Here is a 17,016-nt window from a genome sequence, read left to right on the forward strand (position 1 = left end):
CTTGTAACAAACATCCTCTGTGAGCTCGCAAATCTCCAATTTTCCCCTCGCTTCTGTTTTGTTTTTAGGGGGCAGTGCACATAAGTTGTAGTCATGTATGCTGCCCTATGCACATTACATGTCATATAATCCAAAGTCCATCTCAGGAGCGAGCAAGAAAGCTTGTTATTCTGAAGAAATCCATGTTTTTTTCCTCTGTGCTGATTGGGTCGAATAGGAGAGGTTTCATAATTATCTATCAGCTGTGGCAGCTGCAGAGCACTAATGAGGAAAGATGCTGGGCCTGCATGCCTTTAGACTTGTTCCTATTGGGAGTATCTCACCAAAAATGACATTTTTGATGCCAAAAATCTGGCTTAAGCAGACTTCTGGGAAAGTTGGTGAGCCAATCACACAAGCAGGAAATTATGTTTCTGGGGTGTGGTCAGTACACATTCTGTGTACAGAACAACTCTAAGTAGCCATATTGTATTGTAATTTCAGAAAAGTACAACAGCTGCAGATTGAAAAGGAAAGGTAATTTTTAATACCATTTAATTACAATATGACTTGTGTCACAATTGTATACGCTATATTGTTTTTTCTCTTTATTTGCTGATTTTTTCCCCCCACTAACGTGGAGTTACCCTTTAACAGGAAGTTGGATCATAGCAGCAAAAAAAAAAAAAAAATTGGAGGAGGCTGAGAATAAGAAAAGGTACATTTTTGATTTTCGAAAACACAGTATACTGGAATAACTGGATTTTTGTAAGAACTTACTGTAAAATCCTTTTCTCTGAAGTTCATCAACAGACGCAGATCTGCTTAATCATAAACCATAGGGTTATGCTCCTCCCACTAGGGATAGGCACTAGGCAGAAAAAAAACTTGTCCAAGCCTATAGGGGCTGTCCCAGACCGGCATAACCCCTCAGGCTCTGCTATACTCAAACAGTTGTGTTGCGAGCCGTGACAGAAAAAGACCCAATAACTCAAAAGTAGAGGGGCGGGTGCTGCGTCTGTCGATAAGCTTCAGAGAAAAGGAGTTTATGGTAAGTTCTTACAAAAATCCAGTTTTCTCTATTGTTCATAGACAGACACAGCTATACTTAATCGTAGACCATAGAGATGTCCCAAAGCAAAAAAACATGAGTAAAAACATGAGTGGTGGGAACAAACAGGAACAAAAAACCTGAATGCCCCAATGGTCAACGTAGCCAACCAGGTAAAACAGAGCTCAACCAAAAAACAACAGGAGCTCCCCGAAACAATGAACCCTCAAAGAGAAACCAAAAAAGGAGGTTTTCTCCTAAACTGCAGCCTGCAAATTCTTGCGGCCAAAAAAAGCATCCGCTGATGTCAGCACATCTACCTTGTAGAATTTAGTAAAGGTATGCACAGACGACCAAGTTGCTGCCTTGCAAACTTGTAGCACCGACGACTGATGGCGAAAAGCCCAGGAGGCACTGGTGAATAGGCCTGTACCACCGTCTGTTTGATCCATCTGGAAATGGTTGCAGCTGACACAGACAGTCCCTTACGAGGTCCATCCATAAGGACAAAAAGAGCGTCTGATTTTCTGAAGGATGCAGTGGTCTCTAAGTAAACTCTGATAGCCCGGACCGCATCCAAATGTAAGGCATACTCCTTAGGATGCTGAGGTTTAGGACAAAGGGAAGGCAGTACAATGTCTTCATTAAAATGAAAATCAGAAACCACATTAGGAAGGAATGACTGATTAGGTCGAAGTACCACCTTATCTCTGTGAACCACCAGATAAGGTGAGCGGCAAGACAACGTCGCCAATTCAGATACTCTGCAAGCAGAAGTAATCGCTACCAAATAGGCAACATTCGGAAACAAAGCAAGCAGGGAAATCTCCCGAATTTTCTCAAAAGGAGGCTTTTAAAGAACCGACAGCACCAGATTGAGATCCCATGGCGGTAACGGGGATCGCCGTGGAGGTGCCAAATGGTGCACACCTTGAATGAACGTCCGGCTACGGGGGTGCGTGGCTAATGGGCGTTGAAAATAGATAGCCAAAGCCGAAACTTGGCCATTGTTAGTACCAACCACTGCTCAACCCCATAATGTAGAAAAGCCAAAACCCTGGCGATAGAAAACAAGCGAGGGTGCACTTTCAGCAATTCACACCATGAAATGTACGATTTCCACGTGCAATGACTTCCTAACCTTCAAGAGAGTGGGGCTTACAGACTCGGAGAGACCCCTATTTCTCAACACCTGACTTTCAATGGCCATGCCGTTAAAGCCAGCGACTGTAAAGCAGGATGGAAGATCGGACCTTGAGACAACAGATCTTCTCTGAGAGGAAGCCTCCACGAGGTACCGGTGGTCAATCGTATGAGGTCTGCGTATCAAGCCCGACGAGGCCAGTCTGGAGCCACCAGAATGACCGGAATGTTTTCCACCTCTATCCTGCGCAGAAGTTTCAATGGGGGAAATGCATAAATCAGCCGATACTGATCCCGGGGAGCCACCAGGGCATCTGTGGTGTCGGCCAGAAGATCTCGAGAGCTGGCTTCGAATCTCTGCACCTTCTTGTTGAGACAGGAGGCAAACAGATTGATCTCAGGGGTCCCCCACTGAACACACAGTAGGTGAAACACCTCCTGGTGTAGGGACCACTCCCTTGATTACCTGACGACTCAGGTAATCTGCCTGCCAGTTTTTTACACCTGGGATGTGGACCGCATAGATGGCTGGAACAAATCTTTCTGCCCAAGTCAGAATCTCGGCCACCTCCTTGGCCGCCAGGACACTCCTGGTGCCCCCCTGGTGATTGATGTAAGCCACAGCTGTGGCGTTGTCTGATTGAACTCAAACCGGACAATCGCGTAGGTGAGTCGTCCAATGACTCAGACAAAGTTTGATCGCTCTGAGTTCCAAAACATTGATCAAAAGTTTTGACTCTCCCACCATCCAGGTACCCTGGGCACAGAGTTTCCCCAGCACCCTGCCTCCCAGTACCGCAATCCCCCCTCTGGCGCAACAATGCTAGCACCAGAGCCAGAACCTTAGTAAACACCCTGGGAGTGGAGGCGAGACCAAAAGGTAATACCACAAATTGATAATGCTGCTCCGCTACTGCAAAGCGAAGAAACCGCTGGTGTCCAGCGCACATAGGGATGTGTAGATATGCATCCTTGATATTTATGGAGGCCAAGAAATCTCCCTGATGTAGAGACGCCACTACTGTACGAATGGACTCCATCTGAAACCTCTGTACCCACACGGTTCAGGGCTTTGAGATCTACAATGGGGCATACCTTGCCTTCTTTTCTGGGCACGGTTAACAGGTTTGAATAAAACCCCTGAATGCGTTCCGAGGCTGGAACTGGCACAATCACCCCTTGCGACAGAAAGTCCTGTACCGCCCCTCTCAAGTCCCCTAACTTGGCTGGGAACTATAGAAGATTGGACGGGAAGAACCGGTCTCGTGGATGAGACCGGAATTCGATTTTGTATTCGAAACAGATCAATTCGGGAACCCATTTTTCCTGGATTAAGGAAGTCCAGGGTTCCTGGAAGAATTAAAGACTTCCCCCCCCCCCCCACCCGAGACTCGGGTGAAGGCGCCCCTTCATGCAGATGAGGGCTTGTCTGCAGGACCAGATTTGCCGCCCTTGGGCTTACCTGGCCATGGCTTCTTGGACCCTCCCGAAGATCGAAATGGTTTACCTTTTTCCTGTGACCCAGAGGCACGAAAAAGACGTTTATGAGCAGTAAAGGAAGGCCCCCGCCTAGGGCGCGGCACCATACCTTTAGAGGATTGGGGCAGATTAGTGCTCTTACCCCCCATGATACCTTTGATCAACTCATCCAGAGAGGATCCAGATCCAGATAGCTTCTCCCCGGAAAAAGGGAGATCGGCAACAGCTTTTTTAGAAGCCTGGTCAGCTGATCAGCATTTCAGCCATATCAGGCGTCTAATAGCAACCCCTACTGCTGACGTCCTGGCCACCATAAGGCCAAGTCCAGGGACGTATCACACATGAACACCAGGGGGAAGCTGTGTAGTTTCCAAGTTACTCTTCAGCAGCTTCACCCATTCAGTAGCAGTCTGTGCTATGAGAACGTTCACAATGTTAGCTTTTAACATGTGACCCATTACCAAATGTACATGGTGGGATAAGGCTTCCACCCATCTATCCACGGGATCCGTAAAGGTCAGCGACTCTTCCACCGGGACCAGAGTCGCTTTATTCAACCTGGCCACCGGGGAATAAACCTTCGGTGGTACAGCCCACTTGGTATTCACCGTCTCTGCAAAGGGATAATGGCGTGCAAAATGTTTAGGCACCACAAGCATGTGCTTAATGCATTGCCATTGTTCATCCACAATAGAGTGAAACAAGTCAGGACAAGGGAATACCTTACCTAATTTGAGATATTTGCAGGAGCCAAAAGACACCTGCGTACCTGACGTTGTGGGTTCATCAGCCATTTCAAGAGTTTCCTGCACAGAAACTATCATATTTTCCATCAAGGCGCCTTCTCGCATGACAGCGGAGGAGGACATGTCCTCTTCACCGTCAGAATGTGAAGACACCCAACCCTCAGGGTGGTCTGCATCTGCGGCAACCATATCCGTGTCAGAATCCAAAGATCCTGCAGATGGAAGGGAGGACAGAGGACGTTTGTGGCTAGCAGCAACAGAACAAACCGACTGCACTTTTGACATTCGGCTTTGCAGAAAAAGCTGCAATCTCTGGCTTCAACTGCGAGCCGGGTCCCGCAGTCATTTCCAGGGGGTCTGCAGGTGAAATTTTATCCTGGGACTCCATTTGCAAAGAAAAACAATTTTTTATGTGCACTGTCCCTTTAAGACCGGGATAAACCCGGTCTCCCCGTTATTACTGCGGACCTCAAACACCTGAGCAATGTCCAACTATAGCAGAGTAGGAGAGGGAAACCTACAGGGGACCCCCAGAAACTTTACCAGCTCCAGATAAAAATGTGCAGTCCTGGTCAGTGTCAAAACAAAAGTAACACAGAAGGAGGAAGCAACTCTGCCTCCAGCATAGAAAAAAAACGTGCTGCATGCCAGTCCCGCCTCCGGACTACAAGAAAATGGCTGCTATACGTTCTCAATGGGGAATTCTAGAAAATGGCTGCCCATACAAACTAATGGGAACACAGAGGTCATGAACCACAGCAAAATGGCAGCCCCCATGTACGCCATGCGGTCTTCGGGACCCCCCAAAAGGGGTCCCAAAACAAAAGGCAACTAAGGGTCCCCATTCAAGGACCCCCCGGATGATCCATCCCCGCAAATATGTGCCGCAAACTGGCTACACTATTACCGCCCCCCCCATGGTGAAAACCCACAAGGGGGGGAGGGAAGCATGGGGTACACCAGTTAGGCTTCTGGGGTGCCAGGGAACCAAGGGAGCCCCTAAGGTCCGACCATTCCAGGGAAGGGCTCGCACCCACCCCGCGACCTCCATGGATAGTGGGGGGGACAAATGTACTCGCCATACCACAGTACCAGGTGGGCACCACTCCGAAACAGATCACCTCCCACCCTGGATGGGGGTGCTGTTAGCCAAGGGGAGGCTGTGACTCGGAGCGTTCCAGGTCGTCTGGGTCCTGGCGAGATGATCCACTCGCAGGCTCGTCCCCATCCATCGGGGGGCACTGTCGTAGCGAGGCCTAGTACTGGACTATAACCTGCTCATGCTCGTAGGCCAGGCTGGGAGATCTTAAGGATCTAGATTATCCAGTGCGAAAACCACAGCCGACTGTTGCTTGTAGTTCCTCTTTTGCGGACAGCAAAAGAGCGAGCAGAAGACCAGGAGAGGGAGAAGACCAGAGCGTTGAAGACCGGATGAAGATTTTTAATAAACTTTCCAAAACGTCTCCTGTCATTATTTACATACACTGCCTTTTATGGGGTGAATGGGTAGGGGTACAGTGTACCCCATACCCATTCACATAGGGAGGGGGTCCAGGATCTGGGGGGCCCCCTTGTTAAAGGGGGCTTCCAGATTCCGATGAGCACCCTGCCCGCAGACCCCCACAACCACCGGCCAGGGTTGTGGGGATGAGGCCCTTGTCCTCATCAACAAGGGGGTAAGGTGCTTTGGGGTGGGGGGTGCAGAGCTCCCCCTGCCCCAAAGCACCAACACTCCCCCATGTTGAGGGCATGTGGCCTGGTATGGTCCAGGGGGGGTGGGGCCGCTCGCTCGTCCCCTCCCCCTTCCTGCCCTACCGGGCTGCGTGCTCGGATAAGGGTCTGGTATGGATTTTGGGGGGGACCCCACGCCGTTTTTTCGGCGTGGGGCTACCCTCAAATTCCATACTAGACCCGAAGGGCCTGGTTTGGAACCTGGAGGGGACCCCCACGCAGTTTTTTTCCCATTTTTGGCATGGAGTTTCCCCTCAAGATTCTCACAGCGCAAGTCGCGCCGCAAGTCGGATCATCCTGATCCGGTGCGACTTCCATTCAAATCAATAGGCTCCCATAGGGAACCATTGATTTTGAATGGAGGCAGAAAAAACGCTGCTAAAAGCAACGTGGCCAAACGTGCAATAACGCAAATGGAAAAAGCTACTGAAAGCACGTTCAACAGCTGCTTTTTCCCGGCGTCAGAACCAGCTTTGCAGCACGTTTTTTCTAACGTCCCGCGTACATGGAGCCTTACTCTTACAGATACAAATATTTAAATGTTGAGATTTATATTGTTTTGTCCATTAAAACAGTGGTCTCCAAACTGCTGTCCTGGCCCTTTGCTTGCCTTTATCTGGCCCTTGGGGCACTATTCCACTAACTGACACCAGTGATGTATAAACTGTGCTTTCTTAAGCCGGCCATAGACAGTTCAAACGTTGGCCAGTTCAGCAGGACCCTGCAGAGATTTGGACCATGTATGGGCAGGCTGAGTGTATCTAAGTTAATCGATCATTTTACATCACTGTGTGTTCTCCCGGCGAGACAGCTCCACCCACCCTCCTGCTGAGAGAACACAATAGCTCCGCGCAAGCGTTTACTGTGGTTGCAGGAAAGAAAATAGAATCATCTATAGCCGACTTTAGTTGGCTATCCTTCGCAAAACTGTGATTACTGTAAAAGCTGATAGGATGAGAGTGCTGACCCTCTTTTTTTTTTTTTTTTCACAATCTGAGTGCTGCTGTACAGGGACTACAGTAAGCTAATATAAAGACAGCTTTTTGTATTTCACTTGTTTTATTTAAAACAAGTCTGTCTTTTTGTTCATGCAGACAAAGCAACAAGTTAAAGTAGAACTGGCTGCATTTATTTTTATTTTTTCCAATTTGAATAGAGTAATGGAGGTTTATAACCTCTGTCAGATTTGTTTGCCATCTGTATACCATTTGGGAGATTTCCCTTCACTTCCTGACCCAAAGCAACAACAACAGTGAGAGGAAATCCCTCCAAAGTGAGGAAAATTCCTAGTAGTCACTTTGCGTCATCAGAACTTGTGTCCTCAATGGAAGATTTTCCCCTCTATTCTTGTTCTGATGACCACTCAAAATCGAAAACTTCATTTTAGATGGGTGTACGGGTAAGCCCATACACTGACAGTGTGCAGAAGACCTGCATGGCATTAGTAATCTGCTGATCGCTGGTGCAATGCTTTTCAGGCTCCGGCAACAACAAAAAACAAATGCACATTTTTTTACCTGCAAAATAATGTGCATTTATTTATTTTTTGAAAGTGAACGTATCCTTTAACCACCTCCACAGGTGTTTATACCAGCCACAATCCTGGTACAACTTTTTTACAGCCAATAATGCCCTTGCATGTAAAAGTGATCCGAGTGGCTATACAACTGCCAATCAATTTTACAGGATGCGAAAGGGACACCCCCTCCATTCCTGGGCTCTTCCATGCCATCAGCGTAAGTTTTATATATCATTTTTTTACCAGAAATTATTATAATAATATCGTGTTTGTGTGCACTAAAATTCATTAAAGTGTACTTTTTTTTCCTGAAAACTTGTGCTTGATAATTGGATGCACAAATATTGTGGAACATAAAATTTCAACAGCCACCATTTTATTCTCCAGGGCCTCTGCTTTTACAGTGTATATAATATTTGGGGGTTCTAAGAAATTTTCTAGGAAAAAATGCTAATTTTAACATACATGCGAGAAATGTCATAATTTGCCCCGACTAGAAGTGGTTAATGTTGGCCCTACCAGCTGTATGCACTCCTCTTCCCCTCGCTCCCCCACTGCTATGTTTGGCTCTTAGAAAATTTCCCAGTACTTCCGGGTATGGGGGAGCATGTGACTCAATTCTCTTCCTCCTACACGACAGTGCTAATATGATGGCACCCAGCATTTTGGATAAGGACAGAGTCCTGAGCCCTTTTGTGAACCCGAGGTTCATGACATTAGCTAAAAACTTTTTTCTAGACAAGAAGTGATGGGGAAATTCTTTGAAAGGGACACAGACAGAAATAAAATCTGACAGTGGTGTAACAATACACAGCTGCTATGAGGCCTGGGGTAAGAGGGAACTCTATTAGGGAGGCTGTTAAGAAAAATGAAAGTGGTAAAGTCTATGCTACCCTAACACTTCATATTTCATGTACCTTTATTTACCACTTCCCTTCTGGTAACTGTACATATATGGCTGGACAGGACAAGTATTGATCTGGGAGGACGTACCCATATATCCTCCCAGAACTGCGCCTCAATTATGCCCGAAGGGGTGCGCAGCATCGTGATCTGTGACCACTGTGTCCCCCGATTGATGTTCTGATCAGCTGTCCAATCACAGCAATCACATGACAAGTAAACAATAGCTGTTGTCCATGACGCCATTGCTTACTACTGTGATCTCTCTGATTGGTCACAGTGATCACATGGTACAGAGCCAATCATAGTAAGCAAGAAAGTAAACCCCACAAGGGGGGAAAAAACTGGGGATTTTTAAGGTGCCGATTAATTTGACATCAGAGCATATATTAAAAATATACAAATTTTATTAAAAAAAAAAAGATAATAGACATAAAGTAGACAAACCCATAACATAATTAAAATGAATTGTTTGTTCATGTATTCATCGTTGAAGAAATGTTTCATAGATATATATTTGTGTTATTTTTGCAGAGTAGCAAATTCGATATGTTTCATCAAAATGGTTTGTTCAGGGGATGTTTTATAGATAGATAGTAGATAGATAGAAGGAATGCTATCTTTTTAATTTAATTTAGGATATCTTCTGATCCAGATTAAATCCGTGATGCGATTTGTCATAAGTAAATATAGGGAAAACCCAATCTGAGCCAACTTGATCAGTAAATTAACAAATCGCAAACGGTCCGTGTCCTGTGGTGCCCCGCCGACACTTAAAGCTTCCACACTACACTCGGCGGCGGGACTCCGGCGCAGGAAGATCTTTGTGTACCCCAGGCTTGGACGCTTTTTCCCTTCGTCGGCTGGATCGTCAACCTCACCTAAGAGCCTTTTATCCCTTCCTTTATGTGAGTGTACATTTGGCTGATTGCCTTTTTTTACCTTTAAACTGCTACACTTAGAGGCTCTTTCCTGTTTTTATTTTTTATTTTTAGTGTAAGTCAGAAGCAGTGTTCCTGATTGCTATCACAATAGTCCTCAGTGTCACCAGACTAGTGTTAGCCAGCAACAGTGTTCCTGATTTACCACCACACCAGTCCAGTGTTGCCTCTGCCTGCCGCTTGTACCAACTCTTGCCTGTTTCTGCCTATTGCTTGGACTGATCCCTTGCCTGTTTGCTGACCATGTTTCTGCAAGACACCATTGTCAACCATCCCCTGTGGACAACTGCACTCCTGGAAACGCAGGAACGCTTTTGTTGTTCTTTTCTTCAGCCTCCTGTACTTTATGCCCACTGAACAATGCATTCCTAAGAGCAGCCATGTACCAGTAAGCTAGGTTTGCTTGACTTATAGGAACTAGGACTGCCATAGGTGATGCTGCATTGAGTTTTATTCCCTGATCACTCGTACAGAGGCAACCATTACAGTACATTTTTGGCTTTGATACAGTCGATTGATTTGTGTGATACAAAAGATAAAATGTCTGGAATATTATCAGTAAAAACAATTAAAACAGAAGCGCCCTACTCCTCTTTCCCTTGCCACCAATAGTTGATTGTTTTTCTTCAGTTGCATTATCAGGGACTGAAATGCTCAAGAATAGCTCTATTTATGGTGAACTAATCAAAATGACCACAGCTGATCACAGCTGAAAGTCAAATGGCTTTGTGTGCCATTGAGAAGGAGATTAGCTACACCTGATTGAGTTTTCAAGTCATTTTTTGGGAGGGGGGATCCTTTTTCCAAGTCCATAAGTAAATACAGCTGGATAAGGCTCCGTTTCCACTATTGCGACTTGTTGTGCGACTTGACACATGTCAAGTCGCACAGCAAGTCAAAAGCCATTAATTTCAATTTGGCCCATTCTAACTGCTGCGACTTGAAAAATAGTTTTTGCACTACTTTTGGACCGACTTCAGTGCGACTTGTCCCTCATAGAAGGAAGGTCGCACTGAAGTCCCCAGAAGTAGCCGCAAACAAGTCACACTACAAAGTCGCGCTAGAAGTAGCGCAACTTTGTAGCCGCAATAGTGGAAACGTAGCCTAAAACAAAAACTGTGTGTCATTTCAGGCTGCAAAGCAACAATATTATTTTTAAAGGGGGGGTGATTATTTTATATACCCACTGTATGGTCACAGTTGACACTGCAACCTGCTATAGAGACAACCAGGGGACCCCATCAACATTTGCGATGAGTCCCAATGATTTCTAATTATTTCAGCCTTCTCCTATTCTACTAAAGATAGCATTTTTTTTTTTTCTGATTGTGTCTCTTTTACAGGTTTTGTCTTATTTCCCATCTAGTAAAACACTGTCAGCAGGGCAGGAAATGAGGGGAAATCACGGAGCCTCAGATAGCAGTAAAAACCCAACAGTGGTCCTAATCCTTCCCAACGCATCCACACCTGGAGTGAAAAGTGTTGGCTGGACCTTTACAATACTTCAACATTGGATGCACCAGAAATGCAGTTTAAGCATCCGGAGCCAAATAGGTCGTGTGTGTGAGACAACTGCATCTGTTGGTTTAACAAAGGACATTAACAATTTTGCACAAGCACCCAAGGAAGGCAGGACCTGAAGTGACAGTGACTGAATCAGCAACAGTAGAGCTTGTAATCTGACTTTATATGCAGCTATTGGTGTTCTATGTCTGCCTGATGTATTATAGCAGAACCCCGCTCTAACAGGAAAGCAGAATATTGTTCTCAAATAAGCTAGGCTAAATCAATAAACATAAAATCTTTCCTTTCAGTGAAAGAGTACAAATTTATCAGGAGGAAAGAGACTCAAAGTGGGGTTATCACTGCACTGGTGTTAACAGTCCAAAGACCAGTAGGCCACAATTTTAATTACAATTTCTCCCACCATGCATCACAGCAGACAGCTTCATTAAAATGATAAACCTTGCTGCATTAGTCCTACTAAGGGTGGCCGTTACCAACTTTGCAAAAAAAATAAAAAAAAGCTCAGGACTTTGAAGATATTACATCAATATTTAGTAAATAACTTTTGTATTATATAAATGTAATGCGAACTCCAATGCTGCATAAAGAGATGGAGCAATAGTTGAAATTGGCAACAATTTACTTTGCTGGTGCTGCAGAATTTATCTCTGGCTTACCTGGAGCCATTCATGTGTTCATATTCCCTTTTGATATTAAGCCGCAAAGGTGGGCCGATCCATTCTTGGGGTGGCGCCAGGGAGTTAATCTTTGGCGGGTGGCCATAGTCTGAGTTCCCCGACGCTGTCATTTCTGCCTTGGTTAGCTGTGAGGTTGCTCCATAGGCTGGCTCAAACAGGGACTGGTCGTCACTTACCACAGACAGAGCTTCCTGTGGAAACAAAAGTATATAAAAAAAAAAATCTATAAATCTCATATAAGCTTTAAAAAGGCATTTTCAGACCTAACAAATCTGCAGTTTTCATCAAATTAATCCTTGGTGATCCTGCCATGAAGGTCTCTGTCCCCCAATTCCCCCAATTGCTCTACTATGTTGTCATCCTGGTACATGGGCAACCAAATGGAGACTAGTGGACATTTTGACACACATTACACAGGCATGGTCAACTGTTGTCACCATCAGGAAAGCCATCATGCAGCCATTGCCGGAGTGCATGTATACAGGAAATGGTAGCACTGAGCTATAACCGTAATGAAAAAAAAAGTAAAAAAAGGCAATTGTTTTTGCACAGAGAAAACGAAACATCATTTAGCTGGGATTTCCATCTACTTTAAAAATGACCTAGATCTAAATTGAAAGCAAACATTATTAAATTGCATTAAATTGATGCAATTCTCCAGGATAGAAAAGTAGCACTTGATATGTACACATTTTCCCCTGATTTATTGAATGCGTGAGCAAAACAAAGTCGCATTAGCCATCCCAATAGATTCCAGCTGTAAATTGTTTTTAGCATTAGCGCAGTTATGTGTTTGTTGCATAATATTCTGGAGAAGTGTGTGGGATGGATTACATTGTAATATGTCAGTGTTTCCTCTGCCCTTGTATTACTCACAGTCACTCACATTCACAGGCCCTTAAAATTTAAATCAACATTCATTACTGAGCTCAGGCAAGGAGACATAGCATGAAAGGTGCGTCCTGCCGCATGGCAAATTATGCTGTATGAACCTTCGTGATGCAGTTCTAACGTTGCACAAGATTAATGTTGGCGTGCGATGTTGTTATGGGGATAGCCAATACCATTTCTGCAACTGGCTTTCTCTTCCCGCCTTCATTGCGTAAAGCTGACACAAGGCCTTTTGTGCGGATTTTGCCCAAAGGCTGTTTATGTGGCCCCTGGGAGCACTGGGCTTCAATGATGTTATACATTCCATCCACAAGCACAACCAGAACAAGTCGTGTCGGAGAGCTGCGCTGGAGTGTGATCACCGCCAGCACCAAAACCTCAGCTGCTTAGCAAATGCCGCTCAAAGCCCAGTCAGTGTTTACGCACTCCACCACCCTTGCTCAGACATGATCACACTTTCTAGTCTTATTCTTCCAGGCAAATGTACAGTGGCCTATTTATTAAGGTTCACAATGGTTAATCCATCAATGTTTTCACCCAACGACTTCCATTTTTGCAATAGGATTTCAAAAACTTCTTTAGGAACCATTCGCTACCTCTCCACTTTTATGATGGCCATACACGCTTCAATAAATGTTCAATTTGTTTTCATAGTTACATAGTTATTTGGGTTTAAAAAACACAAAATCCATATAGTTCAACCAAAGAAAAAATGAATAGAAAACTTCAATTTAAATTGGAGTTCCAGCCTCACACACTCACCTGTCCAGCGATGCGGCCGCCCGAAGCCTCGCTCTTCTCCCTCTCTGCTCGGCGGCGCTGGCATCACTGGTGTGGGCACCCGGCTGTGACAGTTTGCGGCTTCACCGCTGGGTACGCACTGCGCATGCGCGAGTTGCGCTACGCGTCGTGATTGGCCGGCAATCATGTGGGACCTCTGAGATGTCCCAGAAGATTGCAGGGAGGGAGGGGGAGAGGAGAACTTCCGCTCAGGGTGCCGCGGCGCTCCGAGCGGGAGTGGGAGCGGGTACCTGTCAAAACTAGGTATCCGCTCTCCCCCAAAAAAATGACATTCCAAATGTGGCATGTCAGGGGGTTAGAACTACCTAAAGCGGAAGTTCCACTTTTGGGTGGAACTCCGCTTTAAACAATCCTATACCCACTGTTGCTCCAGAGGAAGGAAAAAAAAAAGCCTTATGAAGCATTGTACAATTTGCTCTGGTGGGGGAAACAACTCTTTCCTGATTCCCCAGGAGGTAATTGGATATTTCCTGGATTAACAATCCCTGGTGTTATTAACTATAAATGTTAATATCCAGGTATATTTTGTGCATTTAGGAATGAATCCAGTTCCTACTGAGCTTGCTAAAACTGGTTCTTGCAGGAGTCTTTTTCACATTTCCACAGCTTTAACTGTGAAAAAGTATTTCTGTATCTGGAGATTAAATCTCTTTTCCTCCAGATTCAATCAAACTCTTTCAGAAGGAATATCATTCAATCTATAGCCAACAACCTATTCCATCAATATGCCACACATGGGGAAGTTAATGTTGGTTGATAGTTAACTTACGATTGTCAGTTACTATCATATCTTATCAGGGTGGATAATAAAATCAATGATTTAAAAAATAAAAAAAAATCTTTTTTTATTAAATCTGATATTTTTGGGGATTTTTATTCCATAAAAGATTTTATTGAAAATAATAATAAGTGATAGCATGCTCTGTGTGTCCATTTATTCTGCCCCACTCCCTCCTCACTGGCTGTGATTAACAATGGCTCCAGGTGCTGTGCCTGAACCAATGAAGAGAGAGAGCGGAGGGAGCCTTTGCTCTCATGCACATCACTGGATCAAGTTCGGGATCAGGAGAGTATAAGGGGGGGCTGGGGGAGCTGCATACAGAAGGTAAAACCCTTCTGTCTTTAGGACTACATTAGGGTAAGAAATGTCCTGCAATAAATTTAAATCTATTAGTGCCGCGCAACACAAAAATATGTCCACAAATTATCTTCAAAACACAAAACAAAAAATGATCTTACATAAAAGCTCAATAATCAAGTCCCTTAATTAATATTGATTATAATATAAAGTGAATCTCTTCTCAAAAGAAAACAGTCTCCAGTGTTTGAACGTGCTTATTGTTCTTCTACTGATCCACCATTCCGTGCAAAATGTGCATCCTTCACTGGATGTGCTCTCACGTTATCTACTGTAGGTGCTTGCAGTGCACCAAATTGTAACAGCATGTGTGATTAAATCCAACAGCAAGTATCAAAACAGTAGCCTGGGATAATATTTATCACGGTGCCTTGTTCACCTAGTGTCGTGATGTCATCAAGCCCCTCCCCTGTTAGAAAGCCCCTTCCCCTAGAACAGCTTTCACCTCATTCAGTAAGCTCTGGGGAAACTCCCTTGCAAACTACATTTCTTGCAAAGTACAGCAAGCGGTATACATATTAGAGAACTGTGTCACTGCATGTAAATTACATCAGTTTGCAAAGAAGCCAACAAGTATCAGCTTCCCCAGAGTGCATCTACAGTAAATATATATTTTCTTTGTTTTGGATAGCTCGAATAAGGTTTAAAGGCTAAGTTTATTTAAAAAACAAAGTTGCACGGGATTTTGCAGGTAAAAAAATGTGCATTTAATAATTATTTTACATAATTCATCCTGCAAAGCACACATAATCAGTGGATTTTGGATGCAATGGTAGGCTGCTGCAGACACTCAGTAGCAGCTGTCTGCCTATACCTTTGGCTCCCACTGCTATTAGTCAAAGACCTGTCACCAGGGAGTGGGGGTGTGGCTTACCAGCGCTAAGTGTGTCTATGGACACACCACAAGTGCAAGGTGCCCTCTTAGCACCTGACTTGCTGAGGGAGCAGCTGGAGGAGCAAACAACACTGGTGGGGGGGACTGCCAAAGAGGAGGTAGTGGCCTGCTCTGTGCAATTACTTAGTTTTGATTACAAAAAAATGTACCTTTAGGCTCCGTTCACATCTAGGCGTTTTGGGGCGTTTTTGGGGCGTTTTTCTGCTCTAGGATCAGCTCTCAAAACGCGCAACAAGACAAATCCTATTCATTTCAATGGCCCCTGTTCACATCTGAGCGTTTTGACGCTGTATACAAAATGCCCAACGCTCAAAAAAGTACATGAGCTTCTTTTTGGGCAGATTACAGGCGTTTTCCATTGGTATCTATTCAATCAAAAAACGCCTGCACAAAAAACGCCTGTAAATCGCGGTAAAATCGTGGTAAAAAACGCCCGAAAACGCTACGCTCAGTTGTGAATGTAGCCTTAGTATCACTTTATCACTATTAACTATGTCAGAATGACCCTTTCTGCTGACAGGACAGTCCTATTCATGAGATGTTATATTCTTAGGCTCCGTTCACATGTAGGCGTTTTGGGGGCGTTTTTCTGCTCTAGGATCAGCTCTCAAAACGCCCAACAAGACAAATGCTATTCATTTCAATGGCCCCTGTTCACATCTGAGCGTTTTGACGCCATGAGCAAAACGCCCAACGCTCAAAAAAGTACATGAGCTTCTTTTTGGGCAGATTACAGGCGTTTTCCATTGGTCTCTATTCAATCTAAAAACGCCTGTAAAAACACCTGTAAAACGCCTGCAAAAATGCCCATAAAAACGCCTGTAATAGCAACGCCAAGATGTGAACGTAGCCTTATAGAGAATTATACATAACTAAGGCTGGCCACACATTATACAATTTTCTTAAAATTTTCTGTACAATTTTCTTTAGATTTACCTTCAACTATGTAGTACAAAGGCCGGCCTAATTGGATACAATTAAAAGTGTTGTTTAGTTTTGACCTCATATTATGTGGTTTTTGGTAAATCTAACAGAAAATTGTACAAGAAAATTGAACATGTATGGCCAGCCTAAAGGCTCGTACACACAGTTTTTTTTTTTTGGACGTTTGTTCCTAGACTTCCGGGTCTTTAGCAACTTCAGATCATGCGCAGTCTTTCGTATCCTAATTTTTCACGGAGGTACTGCATACACATTAAATGAAAATTGGTCGTCTGGAGACGGACGATAAAAATTTTGGTGTTTGCCCCTCCGTTTTTTTTTTTTCATTGAAAATGTCGGCATCGGCTGCTGAAAGTTGTGTACACACTAGCCGAAAATCGTACGATTTTACCTCGGACGGGAATTTTTGGAAGATTTTCTACTAGTGTGTACCCCACTTAAGTCCTCAGGATAAGGTTTAATTGCCAATATCATGCTTACAGGGCAAAACTCTGCAATGTTCCTACCAGGGATTTATAGTGTGTGAAGGGAAGTAGACTCAGGACTTTATATCCCCAACCATCATATTAAAAACATGACATCATAGTCCTGCATGTCACACTGTGATCCCTCTGTTATCACACATGTACAGCTGGCTCTGGAACTGTGATACT

At 44.5% G+C, this 17,016-nt stretch overlaps 1 protein-coding gene across 1 annotated transcript in view; it reads right to left on the bottom strand.

Annotated features, from left to right (window-relative positions):
- The window catches only part of FLI1 (Fli-1 proto-oncogene, ETS transcription factor), a 135,529-nt gene that overhangs the window by 82,566 nt on the left and 35,947 nt on the right, over positions 1-17,016 (bottom strand). Inside the window, exon 2 of the mRNA XM_082273547.1 lies at positions 11,676-11,887. Coding sequence (XP_082129673.1) covers positions 11,676-11,887 — 212 coding nt within the window. The remainder of the gene's footprint in view (positions 1-11,675; positions 11,888-17,016) is intronic.

This window comes from Pelophylax lessonae (genome assembly GCF_965119305.1).
Source record: "Pelophylax lessonae genome assembly, chromosome: 12".
Taxonomy (NCBI): domain Eukaryota; kingdom Metazoa; phylum Chordata; class Amphibia; order Anura; family Ranidae; genus Pelophylax; species Pelophylax lessonae.